This window comes from Apodemus sylvaticus, chromosome 1, assembly GCF_947179515.1.
Source record: "Apodemus sylvaticus chromosome 1, mApoSyl1.1, whole genome shotgun sequence".
NCBI lineage: Eukaryota > Metazoa > Chordata > Mammalia > Rodentia > Muridae > Apodemus > Apodemus sylvaticus.
The window spans coordinates 191,112,608-191,128,254 of record NC_067472.1 but is presented as its reverse complement, the minus strand read 5'-3'; the positions used below and the strand labels follow the sequence as shown (position 1 = coordinate 191,128,254).

Genomic DNA, 15,647 nt, shown 5'->3' with positions numbered 1-15,647 from the left:
CTTGCTGGGGTGGTGGTGGTGGTGGTGGTGCATGCCCCCCCCCTTTTTTTTTGATTTTTTTGGTTTTTTGGTTTTTTGGATTTGGTTTTTTTGAGACAGGGTTTCTCTGTGTAGCCCTGGCTATCCTGGAACTCACTCTGTAGACCAGGCTGGCCTCAAACTCAGAAATCTGCCTGCCTCTGCCTCCCAGAGTGCTGGGATTACAGGCGTGTTCCACCACCGCCCGGCTGGTGCATGCCTTTAATCCCAGCATTTGGAAAGCAGAAGGTTGATCTCTTGAGCTTGAGGCCAGGTGTCTACAGAGGTGTCCATCACAGTCAGGGTTACACAGAGAAATCCTGCCTTGAAAACACAAGACTAACAACAGCAACAAAACAAAACAAACAACAACAACAAAAATCCCTCCAAATTTACCAGCACAGACTTCCTGGGAGATTGCGGAGCTGAGGAAACCTGCTTCCAGATTGAATGACCGATCCCTACTGTGTATAGGGGATGATACACAGTTAGGAACAGGGGGCCCCTCTCCCCCCCTGCAGATGTCAGGGGAAGCAGCAGATTGTGGGGTGAGGCCTTGAAGATAGGGATTTTAATTAATCCCTTCTCGCCTTTCAAGCTCAGGATTTCTAAGTACTGTCCACGCTGTCCCTGATTCTGTAGAGGTTGTGGCCGCCGCTGTCTTTCACCTCGTCTTCTGTTCTCCTGTGTTTTCTATCTCCACCCTCCCCTCCTCACCACCCGCCCTCCCCCTTGGAAACAGTGTCACCTACTCACCGGTTGGAGTACCACCTGCTGCATGAACCTGGCAGAGGAACCCCTTGCCCTCTGGGTCCCTGGGCCTGAGCTGGCGCTGGCTTCAGTTGTTCAAGGGATAATGAAGGCCTTCAAGAGTTGCCTGCACCTGAGACCTAGAGAGCACTGGAGCCGAGGTCCAACAGCAATGCCACTGTCAGGAGACTGTCCTTCAGGGGTCCTGCAGTCTAGACGGGCATCGCTTCATACCAGCTCCTGACGTCAGCCCTAGGTCACACGTTTTTGTTTTGTTTTGTTTTGTTTTCCCTGTGGTCCTGGTGTCTGATGGAAACTGCAGTTGGCATTCCATGTTCAGGCCAACTGAACTTTATAGTGGATGGCAAAAATGCTGTCCTGCTGGGGGACGTCTGTCTTTTGCTTGCATGTATGTTTGTGCACGGTGTGCTTGTGGTGCTCTTGGAAGCTAGAGGAGAGTGTCAGATCTCCTGGAGCAGAGATCTGAGCCACCATGTGGGTACTGGGGTTTAAACCCACATTCTCCGGAAGAGCAGCTGTCATCTCTCCAACCCAGAATAATAAACTATTTCCTATAAAGCACAGGGACGTCCTTTCTGTGCCCAAGGAACAGCAGCCACGTGCTGGCCACACCTGTGATCCCCAGCACTTGGAAAGTGGAGACAGGAGGATCAGGAGGCAAGGCTAGCCTCAGCTACATGAGACACATTTTTAAAAGAACAGGCCTCACTTGGCGGTGGTGGCGCACACCTTTAATCCCAGCACTTGGGAGGCAGAGGCAGGTGGATCTCTGAGTTCGAGGCCAGCCTGGTCTACAGAGTGAGTTCCAGGACAGCCAGGGCTACACAGAGACACCCTGACTTGCAAACAAACCTCATGGTAAAAATCCTGTAGATTAGGAACTGATAGAATGTACTTCAACAGAATAATAGATGTTTACAACAAGCCTGTGCAGGTAACATTATACCAAACGGACCAACTGAAACTATTTTCTCTTTCTGTTTTGTTTGTTTGTTTTAGATTTATTTTATTTATGAGTACACTGTAGCTGTTTCCAGATACACCAGAAGAGGGCATCAGATCCCTTTACAGATGGTTGTGAGCCACCATGTGGCTGCTGGGAATTGAACTCAGGATCTTTGGAAGAGCAGTGTGTGCTTTTAGCCACCAAGTCATCTCTCCAGCCGACTATTTCCTCTAAACTCTGAAATCAGACAAGGTTTTGTCTTCCAGAGGTTCTGCTCTTCCAGAGCTCCTGCCCTTTATCTAGTTTTCTTGCTAATGTACCTGTTTCCTAGGCAACTGCTTGTCAAGCATTTCTGGACCCCCAAACGACAAAAATTATTTCTTGGCCATTTATCGCAGTCTCTGGACGCGGTCCCACTCGGAAATCATCACACATCTAAGAAGGTCCGACGCTTTTGTTTCTCATGAGAAGCTCCGGTGGCATCTGACAGACCTGCGCACCAAGGTGCAGAACGCACCCACCCCACAGGCCATCCTGGCTCTCAGAGACTGCCTCTCTACCTATCCCTTGGCGTCAGCCAGCACCAAGCTTCTCAAACGAGAGCCTTGAGCCAGGCGGTGCTCCTCATTCCTTACCTGCCTCCGCCCTTGCTGAGATGGTGTCCGAAGAGTCTCCAGCTGGACGGGGATCTGGCAAAGTCGGGGATCGGCCAGCTGACTACACAGGAAGTGAGATCGGCCGGCTATCATACCCACATCGCTGATGATGGTCGCACATCTCCTGCAGCCTGAAAGAACCCGAACTGTCCCTCTTGCTGCACAACGTGGTCCTGCACTCCACCAACTACCTTGAGACAAGGCGCGGAGTGAGCCACGGAAGGGGCCGCGTTGTCCTGCAGTCGCATAGCCGCGTTGTCCTGCAGTCGCATAGTGTGGTGGTGTGGGACCAGAAGTCTGTCTATGCGTGCACCGCTAGTGTGGGAGGCAGAGGAGCGCTACCCATCTGGGAGCTACAGACATTCCTTCACAGATTGAACCTGATAAGCCCACGGGTGCTGCCTTCTCCTTACGCTAACCTGGGACCGGAAAGCACCTCTGGCACTATAAAGTCAGCGTTTGCCATGGCGGGAACCATGTGGCCTAAAACTGATGCCTGCCATGGTTTTGTTTTGTTTTTTTGTTTTTTCCCGGTTACTGCCATGGTTTTGTTTTTGTTTTGAGATGAGTCTATGTTGCCTGGGCTGGCCTCAAATTCCTGTGCTCAAGGGATCCTCCTGCTCCCGGCTCGGGTGCTGGGGCTGCAGGTGCAACTCGCACTGGCCTCGTTGCCATGCTCTCTCCAGCCGGCTGTCGTGTCCCAATCGGGTCTTCCTGCTTCCGCCTCCCAGGGGCTGGGACACAGGCATGCACTCCACGGAGCTCTGGGGTGTTGTCTTGGGAAGCTAGGTGAGTGCTCCTCACTGAGTCTTCTGCGCTAGAGATCTCTGGTGCCAAGAACGGTGCAGTTTAGCCTGGGGTGTGGGCACCTGTGCCCAGCCCTGCACCGAATCCCTGGCAGTGGTTTTTTTTTTTACACCCCTCCCTTTTCCTTTTTTGGCCTTTTTGAGAGTCTTACTATATAACCCAGGCTGGCCTTCGATTCCTGCAATCCTGACAGACAATTCGGCCGCAGCCTCCTGGGGACTGAGAATAGAAGCATGAGTTACACCCATCCTTTCTGGATAAGATCAAAAGCAGGAATGTTTTCCTTATCACTATCACGGACTAACTTCCTCCCCTCCTTTCAATATTCTCTGTATTTTTTTTTTTTTTTTTTGTAATTTATGAGAACATTCTAAAGGAGTTGGTGAGAAAGAATGTTTGCTTGGGAGCTGGGCGTGGTGGTGCACTCCTGTAATCCCAGCACTTGGGAGGCAGAGGCAGACGGATTTCTGAGTTTGAGGCCAGTCTGGTCTACAGAGTGAGTTCCAGGACAGCCAGGGCTACACAGAGAAACCCTGTCTTGGAAAAAAAAAAATGCTTGGCCCCTCCATGTGCTTGTCCCTAGTGTCTTACTTTCTAGGCTGTCACATAGCTCTGAGGACCTTACATGTTTGCCACCTCTGCTGTGTTACACTAAGCCACCTGTAACCAGCAGTGGCCGCCTTCTCTAGTCTGTGGGTCAAAACGTACAAGGTACTAATTACCGCCCAGGCCTGGGAGACCAGGAGATTTGCATCAAGATAATAAGTTGGGCTGATCTGCTGTGTGCCCATCTCTGCCCTGTTGTTTTGTAATAACTTACTGGAAATGCATGAAGCCCTGTTTTTAAACCCAAGTAAAGACTGCCTGGCGAATTTCTGAGTTTGAGGCCAGCCTGGTCTACAGAGTGAGTTCCAGGACAGCCAGGGCTACACAGAGAAACCCTGTCTCAAAAAACAAAAACAAAAAAAAAAGACTGCCTGAAACCAGTTTTGGGGAATTACTTATGCATACTTCAAAAAAAAAAAAAAAAAGAAGAAGAAGAAGAAGAAGAAGAAAAAGAAAAGAAAAAATCTAACCAGGGAGGTCAAAGACCTCTACAATGAAACCTTTAAGCCAGGTGGTGGTGGCTCATGCTTTTAATCCCAGCACTTGGGAGGCAGAGGCAGGCAGATTTCTGAGTTTGAGGCCAGCCTGGTCTACAGAGTGAGTTCCAGGACAGCCAGGACTACACAGAGAAACCCTGTCTCGAAAAACCAAATCCACCCCCCACCAAGAAAGTTTATATAGCTGTCTCATGGGACAAATCTAAATTAAGGAATGACTAAGTTCCTTACTTCAGGGCCTCGGAAGCACTAGAGCTCAACAGCTTCATGTACTCAGTGTCTGTCACACCTCTTAGAAATTATACTGTTTGCCGCAGAAGGAAAGATGTTGGATAATTCTTCAAGGGGTAGTCCGCTCTTTGGGGGACGGGGTAGTGCCCTTGGACTGGGTGCCAGACTAACCCTCCTCTCCCTCGGCTATTTCCAGCTGGTGCCCCCTCCCAACTCCCAGGACATGGATCTAGGGCTTAGCCTTAGGTGGATCCCAACCTCCCTGATTGCTTCTCGTACTGGAGTGCAACTAACAAATACTAAGTAGCTTTACTGGCCCAGGCCACACCCGCAGTGTTACTGCTCAGACCCTCCTGGAAGAGCCCAGCTACCCCGGGTGGGTGGGGACCTCACCAGCACTCTTCGGTTTCTTGCCTGCATATTTGACAATACCTGGCTTTCTCTGAATCACAGCTTCCTCGTGTATTCGATAGGAAATTTAAACCTTCCCGTGCCTGGGCCTAGGAATGGTGGGTCTCCTCTGGGCTTTAGTTTCCCCTGTCGGATTACTGGCAAGAATCATAGCCGTTTTCCACCCTTGTTTTAAGATGCGATTTCGTATAGCCCAGGTTGGCCTCCAACTCGATATATTGCAGAGAATAACCTTGAACTTCTCATTCTTCCGTTTCAAGCTATTACAGCCAGCTTTATGCAGTGCTGGGGATCGAACTAAGAGTGCATGTCAGGTCTATCGACAGGGCTACACCTCCAGCCCTGTCCCTAATTTTATACCTATCAAGCAAGCTCCAGTTTTCAGATTCCCTATATGCTTTGCGGGAAATAGTATATTTCCTTTCTGTGTCAACATCTGGTTGTCTCCAGCGTCTGTTTCCCCATATGTTCAGTGGAGCACATAAACCTTTCCCTAGTCTGGCAACGTCTCTTTTGGGCATTGATTTCTCCATTTATGAGACGCGAGGATTGTAACCATGCCAAATCAGATCTGGCTTCTGGACCTCAGTTTCTCCATTTGTTCACCCAACAGAAACACCCCTTCTCTAACCTGCTCCCTGGAGTGGTTTTGCCTGAGCGGAATGGGAGCAGGGTGGAGAGACAAGCTGTACATTCCACTTCTTTATGGGCGGCTTGCTAGCCTTCACAGTATCTAGCTTCAGTTTACTGGCCACTCAGCAACGGAATGGCTCCTTCGGTGGATGGCACGCAGCCGGGAACTCTTCTTTTGCAGGTCCTTCTCTTTGGCTAAGCGCCACCCCCACCCCTTGAGCGCTCGGCTCCAGCCTCGGAACCTTCGTGTGCGGAGCGGGCGTTTCTGAACGGTGCTCTTTCCCAGGGACGCCGTCGCCCCTCGCGCCCCTGCGCCCCCCGACCCGCGTCCCGGGCGCCGCCGGCCCGGAGCTGCCCGGAAGCTCGCTCCTGCCGCGGCGCTCGTCTGGGCAAGCCCGGGTCCGTCCGGGACCTCGGCCCCGTTCTCCCCCGGACCCGAGAGGCTGCTGCACCGGGTACGGGGGCCGGGATGGAGGGAGGAGCTTGGTTTGGGCAGGGCGCGAGGCCGGCAGGTCTCTGGGTGTGGGTCGGAGCGGTGAGGCGACGAAAGCGACACCCAGAGCCCGAGAGAGGGGCGTCGGGAGGCCAGAGCTCCTTATGGAAGCCAGGGGAGTAGGAAGGCCCCAGGGGTACAACGGGACAGCGTGGATTACGGGGCCAGGGCAGCTAGGGGTCCCCAGACGAGGGGCCGTGCACCACATAGCCCGGGAGGGGCGGAGGGGGCAGAGATGTCAGCTCGATCTAGAGCCGAGGGGCCAGGGTTGGGGGTAGCAGTGTGGGAACCAGAAACCAGGAGGTCCATGACTGCGAGTGGGAAGATGCTGCAAGGTGGCGGCGGCGACGGAGGGAGAGACGAAGATGTCAGGATACTTTGTGGGTGGAGACGGTGGTGAACGCAATGTAACAAGATGGGGGAGCACATCGGAGGCAGGCGGTTGAGAATGAAGTGCAGACGATGGCTTTCCTCGGGTGGAGAGAGAATGGCGAGACCTTTACGTGCAGAGTGCGGGGATGACATAAAAGAGCCCCGAATGGAAAGTGGGGAATTGGGTTAGTGGGACTCGGGATAAGTGTCTATGGAGGAAAGTTGAGGCGACGATAACTGTGGAGATTGGGGAGGCTCTGAGGGTATTGAGGGACCCGAGGGAAGGGACTAAGCCGGAGCTGGAGCAGAAAGAGGGATGCGGAGATGGGAGACAAATCTCGGAGGCCTCTAGTGTCTGCAATGTGAGATTGGAAAGGACCTAAACTGAAAAGGAGAGAAATGGACTTGGACGCTGATTTCCGTAGGTGGGGGTGAGCGGAGGGAATCCGAAGGATGTCCGAGGTTCTGACCCGAGTCGGGTGGAGCGGGGTGTTGCCAAGCCCCGGTGCAGGAGTCCCGGAGATGGGGACTGGAGTCACTTTTTACTTTGTAGGGAGGTAGGTCAGTAGCACAGGCTGGCAGAGAATGGGAACATCTTCCTGTTTAGGATTTTTTTTTTTCCTGAAAGGAAGAGAGGATCTTAACTTCTCTTCCCTCCGCCGCTCCCAGCTGCCGCTCCAGATGCTGCTGCTGCCGCCGCGGCCGCCCCACCCTCGGTCCTCCTCTCCGGAGGTCATGGACCCGCCGCCTCCCAAGACTCCCCCCTTTCCCAAGGCGGAAGGCCCCTCCCCCACTTCTTCCTCGGTGGCGGGGCCGCGGCCACCGCGGCTGGGCCGCCATCTGCTCATCGACGCCAACGGGGTCCCCTACACGTACACGGTGCAGCTGGAGGAGGAACCTCGGGGCCCGCCGCAGCGCGAGGCGACCCCGGGAGAGCCAGGTCCTCGCAAGGGCTACAGCTGCCCAGAGTGCGCTCGTGTCTTTGCCAGCCCTCTGCGGCTGCAGAGCCACCGTGTGTCGCACTCGGACCTCAAGCCCTTTACTTGTGGTGCTTGTGGCAAAGCTTTCAAGCGCTCCAGCCACCTGTCGCGGCACCGCGCCACCCACCGTGCGCGCGCTGGTCCACCTCACACCTGCCCGCTCTGTCCACGCCGCTTCCAGGACGCCGCGGAGCTGGCGCAGCACGTGCGCCTGCACTGAGCTAGGCCCTGCCCTCTCCGGATCACCACGTCTGTCCCACACAGCGTCACTCCCACACGTACCCCAGTTCTGCTGAGGTTACTGCCTTACCCTAGGCCTCAGTTTCCCCACCCATCCCCAAAGAGAAACATCATTTCGTCTTTTCTCCCGTCTAGCTGTGTGATGTAGACCAAAGTTATTGCCCCTCTGGGCCTGGGTGTCAGTTGGAACTGGGCTTCGGTCCGGCTGTGCTGTGTAAGCCTTTGCAAATACTACGACCTCTCCTGAGTCTTGGTCTTCTAGTCTTCCCAAGTAGTAAGGTCTTCGTGGAAGACACGGCAAAAGCACCAGCACGGTCCGGATCACCTCTGTACTTCCCTCTAATTCCCACGATCCCTCATTCTTTGCCCAATAAACATTCCGCACTTCATTCTCGGGTTCTTACTTGCATGTGGGCTGAGTGTTGGGAGATTGAGTCTGGATCATTAGTACATAGGAACCTTGTGCTCGAAGTGCGTTTCCAATCGGAGCTGTTTTCTGATGCTCAGGCAACCCGTTCTCTCTTGGACCTTCATCTCTCCCTAGATTTCTATTTCCCAAATCCGGTACTGCTAGGTACCGGGGAAACTAAGGGTCCCGGTCCTTCTGCCGCCTTCAGCTGTGGGGACAACCCGGGGCTGTCCGGGGCCGCTTGGATCTGAGAGGCTGCTGCACTGGATACCAGGCGGGGTAGGAAGGATGGAAAACCTAGCGGTCGCGGAGAGGACAGAGTCCCAATAGGCTGCTTTTGGAGAACTAGCTTGGTTAATCTCCAAATTTAGAACTTCGGGTGGGGAGAACCTAGACATAACAGATGAACCCGTTACTAGACCTGAGCGCGGGACAGTCCTGAAGGGCTATGAGATGTTCTGCAGGATGGCTGTTAGGTGACCTGAAAGGGCACATGGGGGGAAGGGGTCTGAGGTCTTGATTGAGATTTTTTTTTTTTAAAGACTTATTTATATGAGTACATTGTAGCTGTCCTCAGACACACCAGAAGAGGGCATGGGATCCCATTACAGATGGTTGTGAGCCACCTTGTGGTTGCTGGGAATTGAACTCAGGACCTCAGGAAGAGCAGTCAGTGTCCTTAACTGCTGAGCCATCTCTCCAGCCAAGAGATTCTTGATATAGTGGGAAAGCGACTGCATGAATACAAGGGGTAGTGGAACCCGGAAGACAACACAGGGACCCCAGGTGCCTTATTGGGATAACACAGAGGACCTTGGGCAAAACATAAACCCTAAGCAGAGTCCGCGTTCCTCTTTCCCACCCATTAGGCCTATTTACATTTACAGACGCTGATGCTGTACCCTTCTGCCCTCAGATCTGGGTGCTTCTCTCTATTGAGGCCACAGAGGCCTCTCTCTGTTGGCAGCTGGGTGCACAGAGCCTGGATTTTCTTCCTCCACAGGATTTCTCTAGACTTCATCCTTTTCAGGGCCCAACCAATATCTTCTCATAGGCACTCAAGGTGTGTATGCTGGTAGGATGAGGAGTCAGGGAGGACAGGGCTGATGGGACTTCGGTTCACAGTGCTCCAGCTGTCCGGTGTGTGTGAGGATCTTTGAGTGCATGTCCTGCTTCCAGCGTCATCCACTTGGAGGTAAAGCCCTTCAAATGTCACACCTGTGCGAAGGCGTTCCAGCGGGCCAGCGGCCGCTCCGTCCGTAGGGTAGGTGGTGGACCGCTCACAGCTGGTTGCTCTGCCCTCACTCCTTTCGGGATTCCGGCGAGTTGGCCCAGAACAGCTGAGTCTACTCAGGGGACACCTACTCCGGTGCCCACTCTGCCTGTGCTGCTTTACCGAGCAGACGACATTCCAGAAGCTCATTTGGTGGAAGCATCCATAAACGGCTTCTGGGGACCCCAGGGATGGTGGGGTCTCCTCTTGAATTTCTCAAACTCTGGCCCAATTTGCAGCTTTCAGAGCCCTAGACACAAACCTAGCCTTGCCTCGAAAAGTCTCTGAGTGGTCAGCAGCGCATCATAGCGCTTTGGCGGTATTTAGGAATGAGCCCTCATGGAGACCAGCCCTGCACCTTGAACAGGCTGGATATTTATTATTACCGATTCCTGATAGGAGGAATAGAGGACGGTGCTGTCTGGGAACACTCTTGCCTGGGAGGCCTTAGTGGGCAGTCACACAGTTTTTACTTTGACCCTGGAGGCAGGGCCCTAGACTGAGCACTCTGCACACCTCGCCCCATTCTCAATCAGTACTGACTTTTTGGGAGCCATTTTAGTTCATACTATCTGGAACAAGGACCTTGACTGGGTATTGGGGAAGTCTGCCTTTCCCTGTGGAAGTTAGGCCTGCTTCAGTTTTCCCAAATCTGCCATTCATTTGTTTATTTAGACAAAGTTGTAATGTAGTTCAGGGTGACGTTGGGCTTACAATCTCGCCTCCACTTCCTGAGCACTGAGACTCTGGGCTTTGTGCACACTAGGCACCCTATAGTCTGCGCCACATTCCCACACCTTTGGAAATAAGGTTCTGAACACTACAATCCACATTAATATACTTGTTTCTTTTAAATAGCAGCTCAGATCATAAGCATAGCAAACATGTGAAACAGTTTAAACAGTAGTTACCTTTAGTGTGTAGGGTGTGATACATTTTTTTTTTTTTTTGGCCTTTTCCGAGACAGGGTTTCTCTGTGTAGCCCTGGCAGTCCTGGAACTCACTCTGTAGACCAGACTGGCCTCGAACTCAGAAATCCGCCTGCCTCTGCCTCCCAAGCGCTGGGATTAAAGGCGTGCACCATCACTGCCTGGCGACGGGATACATTTTAAATCTAGAGCTCACCCTGCTATGCACAATTCTCTGGTGTGAACCACTCACTCATCTAGGGCAGGCGGCTCCCCCTGGACCTGCTGACCCAGGCTGCAGTTTATCTGTGCACGTGAAGACGTTCGGTGGATGCGCTCCTCTCCCTCTGCAAGGCTAGTGTAAGCCATGCCTCCCTTAGGGCCTCAGAGCCCCAGTGAGGACGCTGTCTGGGAACCAGAGAGGCAGCCGGTGCCTTGCTGGAGGTCTAATAAACATGTCTTTAGACCGCTCCCTTTCTCGGATTGTTTTGTGCCATATGCAGTTACACGGCTTCCTCGGGGGCAGAAGGGAGAGGGGGAATGTCGTAAAGGCTGTGCATCTATACCAACTGATTCGAATAATACCAACAGCGCTTGGATCCTAAGCTCCAGCCTGGTCCGGCTCTGGGCTGAGCCTTTGGTATGTCACACACTGCATCCTCTCAAAGACTTTTAAGAGTAACTTCCCACTTAACAGGTGAGTAAACTGAGGCTATGGAGGAATGAGGGGCAGGGATCGGAGCTCAGCTGTTCCACAGGCGGCTCCAGCGGGGGCTATTCCTGACCACAGGACCCACTCTCACACACTGGTCCTCATTCCTTTAATCCTTTTCCTGGACGGTGGTGGGGGTGGAGGTTATGCTTGGCTGAGGCATCTAGGACTAAAGGTGTGCGTGTCTTTAGCCAGCTCCTTAGGGACTCAAGTTTGACTCCAATTTTCCTTACTGCCTCATACCTTCTGACCTTTCTCGGCCCACTGGTCACTTAGCCACTCACCCGGAGGACCCCAGGAACCGCATCCGCTGTGCAGGATGAGAATTTCATGAGGATCCCTGCCTGGGCTTTGGGAAGGGCGGGGGTGGGGGGGGTTATGTGCGGGGTGGGGGTGGGGGTGTGTTGCAAGGGGCTATCGCGCAAGTGCGGTCCCGACCTCCGCAAACGGCGGGCCTCACCTGGGCTTCAGGAAGAGGCGCCCCAGGCCTGGCTGGGCAGATCCGGCTAGTGCCCACGTCTCTGCGCGCTCCGCCATCCAGTTCCGAGACTCCCCCTCCTCTGCCGCTGCGCCCGCTTACTGGTGGGTGGGCGCTTCTCTCCGCGACACTTTGCAGACGCTCCCCTGCGCTGGGCATGGGCGCCGCCACTGCCGTCGGTCCCGGGGCTGGAGTCCGTGCGCGGGTGGGTGAGAGCGGGGCCTCGGCCCCTTGTACCCTGAGCACCTAAGGGCGGGGAACGGTGCCCACGGTCGACACTCCCATGCTGGTTGCCCATTCTGGGACCCTTTGCCACGGTCGCCCCCTCCCACTTGTGGGACAAAGGGCGGGGGCGCATCCCCACGCGTGACCTCCCACGCACTGCGCACGCGCCCAGCTCCCACTTCGGGGAGGGGCTTTACTCGCCCACGCGAGTGCGGGAGGAATGGGCGGCTGGGACAGGGGAACGCTTGCAGGATGGACACCCCCCCACCGACCCCAAGCGTGGAAGTTAGGGGTGGTTGTTTCTCCATTTATGGCTTTGGGTCCGGAGATGGCCCATGATGAAGGGCTTTCTTATTTAGGCCAAGTGTCCCTGTGGTGTTGACCCCACGAGGAACCAAAGAATTTAAGGGCTGAGCCCCTTCACAACCAAGAGTCCTCTCGCTGAGCCCCCTCGCTCTGGGTACATATTTTGGAAGCCTGTCTCTGTCCAGAAGTATGAGTCCTTTCCTCCCTCAGACCAGTGATCCTTCCTTACCCCGGAGGGACAGGTACTCCACCTCGCCAGGGACTGACTACATGTGGTGACCTGTTTCTGTCCAGTGCCCCCAAGGGCTCAGCTGCTCGTCCTGCAGGAAGCCTCCTCGATATGAATGAGAGAAACCACCTTAGGCAGACAAGTGAGGCACCTGGGGACCCTCATTCCCCCGTCCCTGGCTCTGGTTCCCTGTCCGCGGGACAGCTATAGTGGGGGTGGTCTATACGGTTCAGGCCACTTCCGGGGTGACCTGCTGGCCTCTCTGCAGTGAAGGATGACGAGGCCTTCGAAGAGGCCCCCCACTTAGACTCACAGATCTTCTACAGTCTGAGCCCCTCTCGGAGAGACTGTGAGGGTGAGCTGAGAGAGGGCAGGAGGGACTGGAGTCAGGCGGGGTTGGTTCTGCCTCATCCTGGGCATGACCTCCGTCCCTGCTGTTCCTAGAGCCTCCAGAGGGCGCCTCGCCGACCCTGGCGCTGATGAACAGCGTGAAGGCCCAGCTACACATGGCGCTGGAGAGGAACTCGTGGTTGCAGAAGCGCATTGAGGATCTGGAGGAGGAGAGGGACTTTTTGCGGTGTCAGCTGGACAAATTCATTTCCTCTGCCCGGATGGATGCAGGTGGGGGCACACAGTCCCCTAGGACCCGCAGAATTCAAGACCCACTGTCGGTTGGACCTGATGGGGCCTTCCCCAGCCATTTCCTTCTTGATTTCAAAGACTTCTCTCATTTCATACCCTGTGATAGCCTGCCCTCACTCATCAGCCTCCAGCACTTGGCATGACTGTCTCCCTGAGTCTCTATTACCAGCCCAGGCTCCTCATCGTAGGGAACCGTCCCTTTGTCAGTAGGCCCATTGCAGTCTACTGAATTCCTCAGAGGCGGCTCCTGCCAGCACCCAGGACTTCTGAGTGATGCAGTCACCCATCCATTAGAGGTGCCCTGACATAACAATCAGGGCCCCGTCTTCCGTCCACCTGCTCTACATTACCGTGGCTGGTGTTTCTCCTAAACTGCGTCAGGGTCCTAGCAGATCCCACCTCCCTGCACTGCTCTAATCTGTGACTGGTAACAGCATGGTGCTGTCACCTCTTCTGATAGGCAGGGTCCCGTGTCATTGCTTTTTTGGAGTACTTAACCTTTATTCAGGCCATAGCCCTCACCTCTGTATGCAGCTGAGCTGTTGACAGCCTTTCTCATAGTAACAATGGCAAAAGATCTAGCAAAGGACCTACGGTATTCTGAGGGCACCGGGGACCCAGCACTGGGATGGGGACATGTACGCCCTCTCTTCCAATATTGAGGGCTCTATCCTGGGTGACTTCAGTTCTCCTCAGGAGTTCATCCTTCAAAAGATGCTGAGTCTGAGTTGGCCCCCTATCTAGGGGAAGGTAGTCAGCCTTCCCCCATACCCAAACTGAACACTGGCTTCTGTAGGAGTCTGATCCAATCCTCCTAGCCCGAGGCATTGCCTGCCTCTTGGATTCTGACTCTTGACTCTGGAGCTGCCCAGGATACATTTCCCCCATAGAAGCTCTGCATAGTCACAGATTCTCATGAATCCCCTGGAGCCTAGAAAAATGCTCCCAATATTCCCTGAATCCTATCTGGCTCTATGGCATCCAGTGTAGCTAATATCTCTACTTGGGGACGCCATCCTGTCCTCCTGAGGACCTGGCCTCCATGCCCATTTTTTCCCCTTCAGGGCAGTGATAGGACATTGTGTCACAGTTCATTTTTGTCTCTCTGCAGAGGACCACTGCCGGATGAAGCCTGGACCTCGGAGGGTTGATGGGGACAGCCGGGCCGGGGTTGGGGGAGAAGCGTCAGACCCTGAGTCGGCAGCCTCCTCCTTCAGCGGGGCGTCCGAAGAGGGAAGTGCCAGTGAGAGGAAGAGGCAGAAGCAGAAGGGAGGTACCGGCCGGAGGCGATTTGGGAAGCCCAAGGCTCGAGAGAGGCAGCGGGGTGAGTGGGTACCTGTGATGGGTGTGATGAGGGGTTGCCCACCCAGAATCGCAGTGTGGGCTCTGCAGTGGTGCCCTAACTCTCCATACAAAACACACTCAGCTTCACCTCACAGCTCTCTGTGGTCCTGCGTTAATTTTAAATTTCAGTTAAACCAGCAGATTCAGTCGTCCCAGAGAAAGGAGGCCTCTGGGCACATGTCATAGGGCCTCTCCTTTGCTCTGGTGGCCAGGCCTGACCTCAATTCCCCTGGTCTATTTCTTGCCAGGATTCAACTATTTTCCATTTTGTTCTCCTTTCCCTTCCTGTACTGGGCTCCTCATGTGTCCCCACTTCCAGGATTTCTTTTTTGTTTTTTTTTTTTTTCGAGACAGGGTTTCTCTGGGTAGCCCTGGCTGTCCTGGAACTCACTCTGTAGACCAGGCTGGCCTCGAACTCAGACATCCGCCTGTTTCTGCCTCCCAAGTGCTGGAATTAAAGGCATGCGCCACCACCGCCCGACTTTCTTTTTTGCTTTTAAATCTGTGTGCCTTTTACGCTTTTCCTCCTTATACCTTCCCTCCTGTTTCTACCCGGGTTCCCTCATGTCTCTGGCCCCACAAGAGTGTCTTTCCCAGTTCTCCTCTTTCTGCCCTCTTGGTCCTGCAGTGAAGGATGCTGATGGGGTCCTCTGCCGCTACAAGAAGATCCTGGGCACCTTCCAGAAGCTGAAGAGCATGTCCAGAGCCTTCGAGCACCACCGTGTGGACAGGAACACCGTGGCGCTGACCACGCCCATCGCAGAGCTACTCATCGTGGCGCCCGAAAAGCTGGCTGAGGTGGGAGAGTTCGACCCATCCAAGGAGCGCCTGCTGGAGTACTCCCGCCGCTGCTTCCTGGCACTGGACGACGAGACTCTCAAGAAGGTGCAGGCTCTCAAGAAGAGCAAGCTGCTCCTGCCCATCACCTACCGCTTCAAGCGGTGATGCCGCCCTGCCCAGCAGACTGCTGGCTAGGTCGGGCTCCCTGAGGCACCCCAGGGCTGAAGACGCCCTCCCTGAGCACTGGGCCCTCTCTCTGCCGCACACGCCAGGCACCCCACCTCCATTTCATCCCGCAAGGGCTGCCAGCCCGGCCTCCCTGGCCAGGAGGAGCCCATCTGCATAATTCTGAAGACAGAGCATTATTCTGAGAGTTTAAATTAAAGAGACATGAAAATTTTCAATAAACTGGGCCCCAGGTCTTACTAGAAAGTCGTTATGATGGGAAGGGGTGGCCGTCGCCACGGAGACAGGGAGGGGGGGCGCTCAGGCAGAAACCTCTAGAGGTTGGGGAGGACAGGGTGTAATTAGCCCCAGGAGGCAGAGGTGGGAAGCGGAGGCACAGCCTCTTTCAGGAGAAACTGGGGTAAGACGACTTTAAAAACGCAGAGGCCGGGGCACTGAGTCAAGGACCTTTAGCTGAGCGGCCCCGTAGAGGCCCCGGGGGCGCCTGCATCCCA

General features: G+C 54.5%; 2 protein-coding genes and 1 pseudogene across 3 annotated transcripts; all 3 read left to right on the top strand.

Moving 5' to 3' along the window:
- Positions 1–1,945: 1,945 nt before the first annotated feature.
- On the top strand, positions 1,946–3,509 carry LOC127673973 (LETM1 domain-containing protein 1-like; annotated as a pseudogene).
- Positions 3,510–5,954: 2,445 nt separating this feature from the next.
- On the top strand, positions 5,955–8,050 carry LOC127673912 (zinc finger protein 580). The gene is made up of 2 exons (XM_052169699.1): positions 5,955–6,031; positions 7,111–8,050. The coding sequence occupies exon 2, from the start codon at positions 7,123–7,125 to the stop codon at positions 7,639–7,641; it is 519 nt and encodes a 172-aa protein (XP_052025659.1). The 5' UTR covers positions 5,955–6,031; positions 7,111–7,122; the 3' UTR covers positions 7,642–8,050.
- On the top strand, positions 5,968–15,380 carry Ccdc106 (coiled-coil domain containing 106). Of its 2 annotated transcripts, none has more exons than XM_052169678.1 (6): positions 5,968–6,031; positions 12,267–12,343; positions 12,470–12,556; positions 12,646–12,822; positions 13,955–14,167; positions 14,816–15,380. In XM_052169678.1, the coding sequence occupies exons 2-6, from the start codon at positions 12,313–12,315 to the stop codon at positions 15,130–15,132; spliced, it is 825 nt and encodes a 274-aa protein (XP_052025638.1). In that variant the 5' UTR covers positions 5,968–6,031; positions 12,267–12,312; the 3' UTR covers positions 15,133–15,380. The 2 variants fall into 2 exon arrangements, with proteins under 2 accessions (XP_052025638.1, XP_052025647.1); XM_052169687.1 differs by lacking the exon at positions 5,968–6,031 and adding an exon at positions 11,457–12,126.
- The last annotated feature ends 267 nt before the right edge of the window (positions 15,381–15,647 follow it).

Bases quoted from the DNA above. Each gene is read 5' to 3' on its own strand.
- Ccdc106 (XM_052169678.1), top strand. From the start codon at position 12,313: ATGAATGAGAGAAACCACCTTAGGCAGACAA. The intron at 12,344-12,469 runs GTGAGGCACCTG...GCCTCTCTGCAG, and splicing joins AAACCACCTTAGGCAGACAA to TGAAGGATGACGAGGCCTTC. The intron at 12,557-12,645 runs GTGAGCTGAGAG...TGCTGTTCCTAG, and splicing joins CTCTCGGAGAGACTGTGAGG to AGCCTCCAGAGGGCGCCTCG.
- LOC127673912 (XM_052169699.1), top strand. From the start codon at position 7,123: ATGCTGCTGCTGCCGCCGCGGCCGCCCCACCCTCGGTCCTCCTCTCCG.